Raw genomic sequence first — 13,240 nt, 5'->3', positions numbered from 1 at the left:
TGACCCCCTCAAATTTTATGAATCTGTTCAAATCTTGCACCATTGATCTACATAGGAGGGCAAGGGCAAATATTTTAAGGTCACTGTTGAGTCCCGAAAAAATGATTTTGGCCCAATTGTCTGAAACATGGAAGATAAGGGTTAAGTTCAAGGCATTGAGTTCACTAGATGATATTTATGTCTGTTATAGGGAAAATTTTACTCATTGTAACTAACTACTTGTACTGTAGGATGTGTAACATCCTCCTATATTCGAGTAGAGTTTGGCAATAAAATTGCTGCTTAAACAAGACTCTTTGTGTTTATTTGTATAAAGTACATACTTTATGGCAAGGTGAAGTCCATTCAGCTGTCGTGGAGGCAAATAGAGGCAGCTGCTCTCTTTATTGGGAGGTTAACATGGAGGCAAGCCAATAGAATGAGTTCACAGAAGGTAGAAGACCATGGACGACCTATGCCCGGATGGGAAAACTAATCCATCACTTTATTGGTTGCATATGAGCTGTGGCCGAGGCCTGGGGGTCATCTCTCATCCCCAAGACCACATGCCCCAAATGCGACATTAGGTCACATATCCTTTTCATGGTGTGACTGATATTGATCTGCAGGCCAATATCAAGTAGCTTCTGAAGAAGCATTAAGCAAGGGTATTCAATTAAGGGTATGTGTATGTTCGGCAGCGATTCCACAGTTCTAATCACTTGCTCTCAATCTTCCATAACATGAGGACGGATGGTTGAATGTGTAACATCATATCGCTGCAGTTTTCTATATCTTCGATCTTGATGTTTGAAGTTTAAGCAACAAAACAATACATCGAAATGATGTCCATGGATGGAGCTCCTCACAGAACACACAGCAAATGGTTTTTTTTAAAACTTGACACTTTATTTGCCTAAAACTACTGTAAATACATGAAAACCTGTAAATATAAAGAGTGCCTATGTTCTGACTGTCCCAACATTCTTGAGGTTCAGGATCATATGAGATAAGTTGTAACCGATACCGAAAGGAATAAAATATTTGCAATTGACCAAAGATACATATTTGAGGTTGAGACCAGAATAAGCTGGTAAAATCGTTTTGTTTCGAGTTGTCTGTTCCAATAAATGAACAATCTCCGCGATTGATAAATTGCATAGCTAATAGTAATAGCAAAAACTCAATTGTGACCAGCCACGCAGACCAAAGACCTTACAGACCACGTTTTTTGGCTCACACTTTTTTATTAGTGGAGATTTTCCTGAAATCTAAAGTGATATTGGACCGATCATTGCAGCAAATGCTCAGATAGAAATGTTTTGAAAAATTAAATTTTAGTACCTTGATTTTGAAGAAATAAAAGTATGTAATTCTCAGAATTCTAACTAACAAAAACCAGACCGACTTAAGGCAAATTAAGATGTTTTAAAACATTTTTTGAATAAAAGATTAAGTTTATTATGTGAAGGGTGATACAAAGATTATGAATATGTCAACACAAACAATCGATAATTTTAATAGTTAATTAAAGAAATATCACGAATTTTCTGAACAGTAGTAGTACAGACACCTCTCAAAACGTCAACAACAAAAAACATGGCCGCTGGAAGGGAATTTTGCATGCTTTCAAAAGGACTTTCCAAAATTTCCTTCCAGCGGCCATGTTTTTTGTTACCAATACTGACTACAAACTTATACACTGGATGGATTATAACAATTTACATGTTTGGACTAAAGGCTCTAGTTTAGCTTCATATCGCTATATAGTTTACAGGGACTACTCACAGCCAAAGGAATTGAAAAAAAACTTACACTAGAAAAGATTGGTCTTGAACACCATACCATGATCTACAAAATACTTCAATCACTAGATAACAATACATGCCATGAATATCAAGTGACACGGGTAAAAAGGGAATCCAGAACTACTTATTAGAGATCGTGGTTTGCTTCTACTGATGGAAAGGAATGTCTTATACTCCATTTGTGAATGTTTTGTCTGCATCAGGCTCTGGCGTACAAACCACTACTTGAATTTCTCTGTGAATTTCCCTTTAGACTGGGCTGGTAGGAATGATGCTACCATTACACCAATTATAAATGAGAAATATCCAGAAACAAAATATAACTTTTTGAGGTGATCCCTGGAGTGATCATTGGGCATCTATAAAAACATGACTTGAAAGAAATCCAACCAGTAGTTTGCGCTCCAGAGCCCCAGACGATGCAGACAAAACATTTACGAATGTACTCATGGTAAGGCTCCCTTGCATAAAACAACATTAATCAAAGATTTCATTCCTAAATACACTTCATCATTTTCCTGCTGCCTGTTCCTTTTCTTCTCTCTCCTTGAGGTATTTCGCATAACCTCGACACGCCTTTTGCATTGAGGTGAGGAACGATGGAACACCCGTCTGAAAAATGAAATGAGTTCTTAGGGGCAGATATGCTCATAGGTGAGACTTGCAAAACAATTCCGATAACCACACAAGCTTTCATTGCCTGTTGTACAAGAACATTTCAACAAGAAGTGCTGACTGACATGACCTGTTGATGTCAATATATTTCTACTGCAGATTCTTGGTTTCAGAATCTCTAAATCAGAACTTCAACATTAGGTCTGCCTTAGGATTTTCGGCAATTTCCTGGCAATGCCTGCTTCATTCCTGCAAATTTCGAGTGCATTGGCTTTTCGCAGATATTGCATCCCAATTTGCTGCAATTTGAAAAAAAGAGAATAGGCAGTCGATTAATTACCTTTGCTCCCCAATTGATGAGCCATGTTGGGATCATCCCACCAGGATTGTCATAGTACTTCATAAATGCTGTAAAAACGAAGAAGACTGAATCTGTACATGCATATCACTGCAGTGATAATAATAGATGCAGATCATTGCTTGTTATTCCTCTTCTTCTACTTACACCCTATTTTCCAGGGAGTAATCCTCATCCACGGTGGGATGAGCATTGTTCACATGCCACTACAGTTAGGCATCAATTGGGTTTATTGGCCTCAACTCAATATTTGGCCAGAGGTAGAGTTCCTTGCAACCTTCTCGTGTTTCTCACTTGGTGGGGGTCTTACATGTTACATGTTACATGAACGAGATTCTTCAAAATCAATTAGTAGTGAATTTCACCTTTGGTTCCTCCTGCTTTATTCGTGGTCAAAGCACAGCTCTGTAAGTAATCATCAACCCGTATCACACCAGACTTCTTAGGAATACTGGCAACTGGAACACTTTTGGCGAGAACCACCCAAATTTTATTGCCATCATTGTCGTCTACCACACGCAGTTCTCTAGAGTAAACATACTAGAATGGGTCAAGGAGGAAATTGTTGGTTTTACCTCCAAAGTTTACTCAGTCTGAGTGAGGGAGGGACTCTGATAAATCTTTGGCCAAATGTGCCATACAGAAAGTGTCCCTTAAAAATAAGACCCGTCAAACCCAGTCAACAATTTTGTCCTGGCATTGCCACCAGGAGGTACAATGAAACTTGAATTTGATTACGCACTTTCAGAATTGTTCTCGACAAGTAAGTAGCTTCACTCTCGTCCTGGGTTGTATCAAAATATCTAAACCCAAAAAGATACATCTCTGTTTGACATCATCATTGGATAATTCACATTCCAATAGATGATCTTGTTCCCTCCTGTTTCTTCACTTCGATCCAATTGATATAGATCTGAAAGTAGACAAGCTACAATTTTCTTCACCAAATGATTTCACTCTATTTCTAACATGTCTTGTAACTTAATTATCATACATTTTTTAATGTAAATTAACTGCAAGGAAGATTCGTTTTAACATTCTTCATTGGACAGAGAATAAGCATAGCACAGGAATGAACTGCACATTGCCTAACGACGAGTTTTAAAAAACTTTCGTATACCTTTGACATAGCTGTCCCATTTTTTTCTGTATTCCAAATCCATATAAACATCTGAACACACTTCTGGTAAGACTTCTCTTAATTCTCCGTAAACTTTGTAGGAATAGAGGCCAGAAATCTGCAATTAAGAAATATTTGGTTGAATGCTGCACCAATGGCCAAGGCCATGCAGTATAGATCTTCTCAATAAATCAATCAATTAACTGATTCAGAAGTCTTTTATCCGTTTTTTTTAGTCAAGAACGTAGAGACACGTCCTCCTCGATCATGCAATCCCTAGACCTTGTTGCAGCGTCTCGTTGACATTCATTATAAGGTGTGTGGCACAGCACGCGCAGGTTAGGCCCTATTCTTCATCGTTTTAAGACTAATGCCATCACAATGCTAACACCAAGCCTGATTGTGCACGATATGTATATACAGTGACTTAGTAGAGACAGCACTGGCCACTGCTGTCATGCAGCAGCCTCACTGCCCTCAGAAATAAACAACTGTCAAAATTCTAACCTCATTATAACTGCGATAAATTTTGATATCGTGTGATTCTGTAAAAAAACTCCACTCCTCCGTGAGCTTTGGGGTGTGAAGTTCTTCACAGGCACACTGAAAATCCGCATCAGTGAAGCCTAAAGCACTCATTTTGGCAAAAATTTTGCAGAGAAAAAACCTCAACAAACAATGATCCTGTTTTGCGAGTTGTTGCTACTTCTTCTCTGGCTGTACCGTCCCTCCTTTTTGCTGCGTCACTGGATGTCCGTAGTCATGCCCGCTGAAATTACGAGTAATCATCGTTGTTGTGGCGAAATCGACCCAAGTTTGTGAGGGACTGAGTTGCGTCCAAAAATAGATCTATTTACATACAAATGGAAATGCATTGCAGGTGTACATGGAAGGGGTAGTTGTAAAACAAGAAACACAGAAACGAAACAGAAACACAGAAACACAGAAACGAAACGCAGAAACCAGTCTTGTGGCGAATTCTGGTCTGCAGACTCCATCTTGTTGCCATGGTTGTGGCCGCGAACGCGGGTGTAACTAAAACTGGTATTCAGTCGGAATGGAAGGAGGAATGCTCATTTCCCAATACCCCTTTTAGCCTCATCAACGTGTGCGCAGATTGGCAGCATCCGGCCTTGATCGTGCCAATACACTACATGTATGTACTACACGGCGTAAATAGAAAATAGTCCTTCGAATAGCGAGTCCTGTTCTTTTGTACATTCCATGGCCTGTGCACGACACTAGGCTGAACTTCCCTACTGCAACCTCATTAACATAAACAGATATTTAAAGGGACTATTTAAAGGCAGCAGCTGGGCAGGCAAGATTGAGTTACTCCAAGTCCAAGTCTAGTGCCCGCCCCCCCCCCCCCCACACTTTACTCTATTCTAGTCGCCAAAATTGGTCTCTCACGCCTCACATAACGTCGAAATGATTCACCCATGTACTGGTACCGTACCTTGCATTTAGTGCTGCATCAGACGGGATTTGTAGAATGATCCTGGTACTTGGCTTACTGGACTTTGCGCAATATTTCGCCAAAAAACTATTCTACGCAACGGTACCTATTGGGCAAGGAAAGTATCGGCGTGCCGCTTGATTCCAACTTTTATGAAAACCCGTTTGATTTTCGTTTCTGCGTTTCGTTTCTGCGTTTCTGTGTTTCTGTTTCGTTTCTGTGTTTCTTGTTTTACAACTACCCACATGGAAGGGTCATTGTCGGACGTCGTCAGTTCGCCAAGAAGAAAACCACAAGTCAAAGGAATTGAAGGATTCATTGAACTCATCAACACATCATTAGTTTTCAGTGAAGTTCAACGGTATTCCTAGATAAATCACTTTGGTATGTAGAGAGTAAGATTACAACTAACTCACATTAAAGTTTGAGCTCCGGGGCAGTCGAGCTGTTAGTTGGTTTAGCCTAGGGGCGCAATCACCTAGCTTATAGCGAGCAATTATTACACTGATATTTCAGTGATGATGGACGTAATAGTTGCAAGTAGGCCTAGGCCCCTATTTGGCATTTTAGAGTCATTATATATCGTGTCATAATAACTACGTTGTATGTAAACATAATGCTCGAAATTGATTCATGAAAAAGGCAGTAGGGCAATATTAAGCAAACACCTATGACCGAAGTGTAATTCCATTAACTGAATATTGTTTTTAGACATACATGTAGGCCTATTGGTTGTCTAAGGTCCGGTGGTCGATACTGGAGACGAGTCTGTGAGCGCTGTAAGACAGTCTAGTGGCGTGGTACGGATACGATCGAGAGGACAGTTTGGGGTTCCGCCGATGGGGTTCTATTTTTATGTTGTTAGTTTTCGATAAATAAACTGTAGTATATTAAAAGAAAGCTTTTGTTCTTTTATACCAGATTGAGTTTGAAGCAGTTGGCAATTGGAAGGGAATTTTATCAGATCACCAGGTTACTACTTCGAAATCTGAGCTGCTGTTATGGGCCCATCCAATTCTAGATGTTGGCCTGGTCAAACAAGGTTGACATCTCTCGCTCGCAGTCGCTAAATTGTGTTGGTGAAAACGGTAGTGTCTCATTTGGTCTTGAATCGGAGGAGATTCCAAATAAATGAATGGGTATCACATCAGCATCAAATTGAGAACTCGTATTCAATCGGATAAAAAGTCTTAGATCCTGGAGACATTGGGTCTTCAATCGGAGAAGATGCCAAAAGGGGCGGGTGTCACAAGTCTTCAATCATGAAACAAGTCTTGAAAACAATAGGACAATAAATGGGGACTGGTTTATCATCCACAGGGGGATTTGAGATGCTGCTGTCAATTAGGGTTCACAATACATGAACATGTATCATGGTTACTAAATGAGATGGTGGTCCTCCTCTTTTTATAAGTCCTATTCCATTGGCATCCAGTCTGATCCTGGGATGGCAATTTCCATTAACTCTGTCAGTAACTGACATGATTGTCACAGAGGTAGCAAATGCCCCTTGATAGAATGATGCAATTCCAGGTCATTTGAGTTTTGTTCCAAATGGGACAGCAGGGAGGGAAGATTATCAAGAGAAACCAATATTATTTTCCCATGAGTTTATTGCCAAGAGACTCACTGTACAAAAGAATCTTCTCAGAAGCACATACAGATTGAAACTTCTTCCATAACCTACCCAAGCTTAACAGACGACACAATTACCTTATGTTCCAAGGCCATAACAATATTTTTTGCTGGGAAATGCAACTGAGAAGTCTTTTTTAAAGTTTTGTAGTCATGGGGAATCATCTTTTGAGATCGCTCACTTTGAAATTAACTCTTGTGATTACATTGTATTTGTAGTTCTGTTATTCAAATGTGCACGAAACATCTTTTGGATTCTGTTGGTATTTGAAGCAATCCTCTAATTCAAGTAAAAGGCAAAGGAAATATCAAGAGACACCTCAAAAGCTTTCATCCTAAAAATATTTTTCCAAGAGTTGTGAGATGGTTGATGGTGAAGAAACTGTCAACAAGTCAACTGTTATGGCTCGAGAACATTATAACGAAACAAATCTTCCTGTTCAATGCAGATACAAAACACAATTTATGAAATAATTTCATCCATAACCACAGGTATAAATTCATTCAGGTATCTCTACTTAATACAAAAACACATCTCTAAATACTTTTCAACCTCATCCTCATTTCCTATATTGAGAGTCGACCAGGTTTTATTTAAAGAATAGTAGCACATACATGGTGTCAAATGCAAGTTGGTATGCAATTAATTAAAACCTTCTCTGGCTTAATTAATTCCGAGGAAGCTCCTGTTCAAACTGGCCAAACTCATCAATCGAGCTACACATTACTCTTTGATAAAACAGCATTGCCTTTGAAAATATTTTGCCACCTCCACCACATTTTGTTCTGGTAAAAGAGGCGTCTCAATGCCATACCGCAAAGTGTTCTCTCCCAAACAGTTCATTCAATTACCAATCCAGAATCTGTCATTTATTAGCACATCAAGGAAGTGTTCATATCCAATATGTCCCATTTTGATTTTACCTTGCCTTTCTACCCACAGTACCACAGAGAAAAATCCACACAGGCTCGTAACTATCACAAGGGTGACGTTCACCGAATTCTTCCAAACCTTTCAACCTCTCTTCCCCCGGTGTTCAAACTACGCAATAAGATCTATGTCTCAGCTGAGGCGGTGGTTTCTGTACTCATGCCAGATGTCATCTCCTTTTCTGCCTTCTTCTTCTTCTTTTTGGCGTTTTTGGGGTTGGCAGATGAAGCAAGCAGGGTCTGAAATCATAAGTTGAATCGTACAGGAGGTTGTTGTGGGTAAGCAAGAGCGGAACCACTTTCTACCTTTACCATGGATACAGTGGGTGAAGGTATTGGCTTATCTTTGAAAGGAAAAGACAAAACAAAAGAAGCAACCCAATGACTTATTCATTTTGAGGAACGTAGAGCCAAGCACAGGCGATTCATATACCGTAACATCCCCAAAACACAACAAAATAGGATCTGATCCTAATGACTCAAACAAGCCCGTTTTAATGTGCACCAACCTACCTTTAATTCAGGATCTTTAATACTATGCTCCGATTCATAAAGCTCCAGGTCAAATGGTCCCCCTGTGATTTTCATTGGCCCTTTAGGCATGAGCAGTACAGTAAACTTGAACTGCGCAACATAGTCACCTGAAATGGGGAATTTATTTCAGAGGTGAGAATGACATAGTCAATGATGCATTCCTTTGAAACAGATTTTTACAATGGTTCTACAGCAGAAACAGCCAAATTCGATATCGGGCAACTTCTGTACAAAGGATCCTTGGTTGTTTCATGCCTTAATTTTGCATCCGAAATCTATTCGCAACATCAAGTGCAATGCAATAAGTACAAGTATCATAAACAGCCTTTTACCTTCTTTTTCCCACAGAACCCTGAATTCCTCAAAGAGACCATGGGTTACACATTCCTTCAAGCCCATCTTTGTCTTCTTCTCATCGTCGCCAGCACCCCTGTAAGTGAATTTTAAAGAAGTTTAAGATACATTGATCATCAGTAAAACCAATACAAAGGGCGTTATAATCAATCTACAAGCAAATAGTAAACCAAAGGCCGCAGGGGAAAATTTTGAGACCGATTTAAAAGTAAGAACTCACCTTATTGTGAAAGGCATAACTCCAAATTTCTTTGTGGCTTCACTAAAAAAATCTGAAAGGTAAGTGAAAAGACACATAATCATCTTGAAAACATCCAGACACACTAGTAGTATCCTTGCCAGGCCTCTTGGTAATGATTACACTAAATACACATAGTTTCATGGTCTGCGCACTCATCAATCACAATATTACAAAAGACCCTTCATTTGTTAAGGCGGACAGGAAAATAAGACCAAAACTTACGCCTAGCCGATTTCAATTTTAGACTGTACGACTCTTCTACCTTTTTCTTGTGAACAGTTGTCCTAGTGCCTATATCTTTACCCTTGAAAATAAAGAAAGTGTTGGTCATGATCACTTCAAATTGTTCTGGATTTCTGTATCAGTAGGATCACAAATATTTTACATGGTGAAATTGTGCTGCAGCAGCCGGTTTTATTCAAGAACCTGCAACACAATGACAGGAAAGACTCTTGTTCCATCAGCTGTTTACTGAAAACATACTACGCACCTTTCCGTCTCCAGTACTTATTAGAATATCGACACCATAAACCTCATGCTGCTCAAATTCAACTTTTTCCAGATCCTTTCGCTGCAGCTCATCTGGATTTTGGATAATTGATTTCTCGCCATCGATCCGGTGCTGCTGAAGTTGATAGGAGAGCATCCCGGCGATTGGTTTACATTCGAATTCATCGGCTACTTTCTGGATAGTATCAGTTACCGTCATATTCTGTAGTGAAAAGCATGGATGATATAGAACTTACTTGGATAACTCTAAGAAACAAACACAACAAGGGAATGTATAACCATCTACAGACCCCGCCCACTCACACAGAACTTTTTAGACCTCAGTTCTACACATACCTAATTTTGTCGTTTGTGAATGTTAATCTTTGGCGTACCATACCTTAAACTTAGCATTCTGACAACTCTGTAACAGAAATTATTATATAGATTTTTTTTTCGTTACTTTAGGTTTACACGCGAGTACAAGAGGTACACAAACATTGCAGGATTTACAATAGTTCACTTTGAGACGAAGTGTTTCTCCTCACCTCAATGCCAGGTTTAACTAATCGAAGTGCAGCCTCTGAAGCTTTATGTGCGGCGACAATGACATCTGCTTTACGACCTGTCACTTTATTTTCCTGAAACATTGAAAGAAAAGGAAGAATTGCAACACTGAATGCGTATTCAAAGTTAGCATGTCATGCGAACAAACTCGGAAAACAGGTAAGTACATGCAGTGCAATCCAAAACCCAACTCACCTTTGTTGCTCCAATCACAAGTGTGTGGGCAACCAAGGCAGGGAAGCCATCGATGTGTGCACCCAAGTCACTGAAAAATAAACAAGGAAATCCCGATAGAGAAAGTTATTAATTAATGGTTATGAGGCTCATTAGATTTGTTATCACTGGCACATTTACCAAGCTAGAGGGCCCTTTTTAGTGCCTTATAGTCAAGGCATGGAGGGTCCAGGGAAGATCCTTGTGCACCTTTTACCCCCAAAATGACCCTTGCCCGGTATTTTTTTACCCATATTTCGTCAACACATTATCAAATGCATCAGAAACTGCACTTTGTTTTTTATGTGAGGTTTCATAATCAATACTTACATCTTGACAAGATCTCCATCAGCTAGTGTGGTGTTACTGTCAGGCTCTGACGGAATAGGTGTGAAATGGCAGATGCAGTTGTTTACGGAAATACAGACAGGGAAGGCGATGCCTGGAAGAAAACAATGTGGTAATATTTCAAACAGGTATAACATAACAAGAATAAAGTACAACGAAGTAAAATTTGCCAAAATACATTTTTATTCCACTAATTTGTTTCATAATTCACTTCTTTTTACCTTTTTTCATATCTTTTTTAGCTTTGAATTCCTTGCCAGTCTCCTCAAGAAGAAGTTTGTCTCCATATTCACAGATTTCAATGACCTTGGCACCAGCAACACACTTCTCAATCACAGCCAACAGGACCCCTGAAACACAAAATAGCATTAACATTGAGTCATTCTTATTACAGTATTGTCATTAATATCAACAAATCACTTACCTGTACATCACTTGCACGGTCATCAGTACACTAACACTAGGTCTAGTTACTAACGTCCATGCAGGTATTTCGAGCTCATGGGATAGGCCCCTAACTCAGTAACTCAACTGAATTCAAGATTGAGAGAAAATAAAAAACAAACATTTCACCAAATTAAAATTCAAATAGCACGATTGATAGGCAACTAGGGCTAGCATGCCAGGGACCTGGATCAAGAGTGGAGTGAGCCTACTTACTACAGTACACTCAACACTGACTACACTTACAGTGCGATCTTTCAATAAATGAGCGAGTTGCACAATCAACTGCAATCACCAAATGACATGGCCCAATGTCTGCATGCAATGTTATATGCAGTGTGCATGTGCACACACACAATTCACTGCACACATGCATGCATGCATGCATGCAGTGCACATATGATGATCGCCAAACAGACTGAACACATGTTACGACTTTGGAAGTTGAATTTTTCCAACATTACATAAGGGACTGAAACGAAAATTTCCCTGATGTTTCTTTCATGTAGTCGCAACATTTTCATACCATTTACAATGCGACCAGCAAGCTTATATTTTGTGACAACGATGTCTTCGGCGATCGTTTTTTCGGTTTCTTCTTTATCCGCCATTTTGGAATTCACGTGTACTCTCGCGAAACGGTTATGACTTTTTAACATCTATGTACCAGGTTTTCCCGATAGAGGCGCCACTGTTATGACTGGTGTGCAAGGGATAGTAGTCCTAGGGTTGATAGTCCGTGTAACAATAGCCCGCATTGCTAAATGTTTTGGTTAGGGTTAGTGGTACAATAGATCATGCTGCTTAATTGGTCAAATACAATGCTACCGGACTATGACTCCAGGGGGACTATATCCGCTGTCACACCCGTCGCTAATTTTTTTCCTGAACCTTTCGGGCCCCTTGCTTTCGGGCAGTAGCCTACAGTCTACATTAGTACACAGGTTCTCAGCCAATCAGAATCCGATAAATCTGAAGAAAGCACCACATTGTCTAGTGAAGTGCGTTGAAAACAATCAGTCTTGAAAAAACACATTGCACGAAATGATAAATTTCGACTACTGTATGCAAAACAGGGATGGCTATTCTACTTGTGTCATTTGAACCCATTCAATTGCTTGTATCATGGAGGTCTTAATAATACCTCCATGCTTGTATAGTTTTGTTTGCATTTTATACTGTGTAGTAGAACTTGCCAATATCAATAGATATTTCTGTAAAATGATGCTTCAAGCATGGAGGTATTATTAATAATACCTCCATGCTTCAAGTAACGCCGTTCGCATACTGGAGGAAGACCATACACATGAGGCAGTATCGAAAGACAAGTCTCATAGCAGATAAACATATTCATGCTCGTGGAAAATAGACCAATACGTCATCCCCAAAAGGGACGAAGCCTCGATGTACAGCGTAGCGGATCGAGGCTACATTGGCAAGGACGATTAGATAGTAGCGCCACTATCGGGAAAACGGGGCATGTAGACCAGATGTTCAAAAGTCAGAACCTCGCGACAAGCAACTTGGCGGGAATTTTACAGTTATAGAAGTAGGCCTGAAACGCAGAGTTGCATGAGGTAATAGTTTTTTTTAGATATTAGCGATGATCATTAGTCACAGAATACTTGGTTTGAAGTCCTCAGATAATCATTTTTAGTTGTGTTCGAGAGTTTTTCCACTTCGGAAATCATTCCGGAAATCTCCGAATAGTTCCGACTTGACGTCATGAATTTGAAATTATGTGGATGAAAAGTGCTTTTCTGTGGACCATAGGTGTGGTTTTATGACGCTCAAATCTCATGGAAAGAAAATAAATATATTTACTCCTTGTCCAAGTGTTCCTTCTTATGTCATTATTCATTTCTTCAATGCTATCTTACCCGTCTATCCGCTTGATTGCTGTATTTTTGTGCAGTTATACTCTTCAAAAATGTACAGTGAACAGTCAATAGTCAAAATGTACATGTCGGATGCATTGACATTATTGAGCTTGCACTCAACCACTCTTTCAGTGGCACCGGGACCATGTTGCTGGTTTCTTCTCCTAAAGGCCTGAAACACTAACATACTTACTCATATTGGCTGACAGAATATATCAGCTGCTTGACTACACTGCACTGTCCGGACCAAAAAATGCACAAGCGTG

General features: G+C 39.6%; 3 protein-coding genes across 16 annotated transcripts in view; 1 reads left to right on the top strand and 2 right to left on the bottom strand.

The window, feature by feature from the left end:
- Positions 1-884: 884 nt before the first annotated feature.
- Positions 885-5,811, bottom strand: LOC135498201 (phosphatidylcholine transfer protein-like). The gene is made up of 7 exons (XM_064788409.1): positions 5,756-5,811; positions 4,388-4,649; positions 3,881-3,998; positions 3,582-3,673; positions 3,126-3,300; positions 2,743-2,810; positions 885-2,399 (listed from the first exon to the last, which is right to left on the bottom strand). The coding sequence occupies exons 2-7, from the start codon at positions 4,517-4,519 to the stop codon at positions 2,298-2,300; spliced, it is 687 nt and encodes a 228-aa protein (XP_064644479.1). The 5' UTR covers positions 4,520-4,649; positions 5,756-5,811; the 3' UTR covers positions 885-2,297.
- Positions 5,812-6,934: 1,123 nt separating this feature from the next.
- Positions 6,935-11,729, bottom strand: LOC135498080 (proliferation-associated protein 2G4-like). 2 transcript variants are annotated; one of them, XM_064788240.1, is made up of 11 exons: positions 11,621-11,729; positions 10,872-11,000; positions 10,633-10,744; positions 10,285-10,354; positions 10,071-10,163; positions 9,524-9,745; positions 9,256-9,337; positions 9,013-9,064; positions 8,771-8,868; positions 8,418-8,545; positions 6,935-8,144 (listed from the first exon to the last, which is right to left on the bottom strand). In XM_064788240.1, exons 1-11 carry the CDS (start codon positions 11,703-11,705, stop codon positions 8,031-8,033), a joined length of 1,185 nt encoding a protein of 394 aa, XP_064644310.1. In that variant the 5' UTR covers positions 11,706-11,729; the 3' UTR covers positions 6,935-8,030. The 2 variants fall into 2 exon arrangements, with proteins under 2 accessions (XP_064644310.1, XP_064644311.1); XM_064788241.1 differs by lacking the exon at positions 11,621-11,729 and adding an exon at positions 11,075-11,291.
- An 880-nt stretch (positions 11,730-12,609) lies between these two features.
- The window catches only part of LOC135498032 (CLIP-associating protein 1-like), a 45,874-nt gene continuing 45,243 nt past the window's right edge, over positions 12,610-13,240 (top strand). For 12 of the 13 annotated variants that reach the window (XM_064788171.1, XM_064788177.1, XM_064788176.1 and 9 more), the window contains exon 1: positions 12,820-12,867. The gene's annotated coding sequence lies outside the window, so the exon portion shown is untranslated. Of the gene's footprint in view, positions 12,672-12,819; positions 12,868-13,240 lie in introns of those variants that run through there. The other variant, XM_064788166.1, reaches the window with a different exon arrangement.

The sequence above is a fragment of the Lineus longissimus genome, chromosome 13, assembly GCF_910592395.1.
Source record: "Lineus longissimus chromosome 13, tnLinLong1.2, whole genome shotgun sequence".
NCBI lineage: Eukaryota > Metazoa > Nemertea > Pilidiophora > Heteronemertea > Lineidae > Lineus > Lineus longissimus.
Note: the sequence above shows the minus strand (reverse complement) of the source record. Positions and strands in the feature narration are given on the sequence as shown.

Bases quoted from the DNA above. Each gene is read 5' to 3' on its own strand.
- LOC135498201 (XM_064788409.1), bottom strand. From the start codon at position 4,519: ATGAGTGCTTTAGGCTTCACTGATGCGGATTTTCAGTGTGCCTGTGAA. The intron at 3,999-4,387 runs GTTAGAATTTTG...TCTTAATTGCAG, and splicing joins TTTATCGCAGTTATAATGAG to ATTTCTGGCCTCTATTCCTA. The intron at 3,301-3,581 runs GTATCTTTTTGG...GACCCATTCTAG, and splicing joins TGATGATGTCAAACAGAGAT to TATGTTTACTCTAGAGAACT.
- LOC135498080 (XM_064788240.1), bottom strand. From the start codon at position 11,705: ATGGCGGATAAAGAAGAAACCGAAAAAACGATCGCCGAAGACATCGTT. The intron at 10,745-10,871 runs GTAAAAAGAAGT...GTTTTCTTCCAG, and splicing joins TAAAAAAGATATGAAAAAAG to GCATCGCCTTCCCTGTCTGT. The intron at 10,355-10,632 runs GTAAGTATTGAT...TTTATTTTTCAG, and splicing joins GATGGAGATCTTGTCAAGAT to TGACTTGGGTGCACACATCG.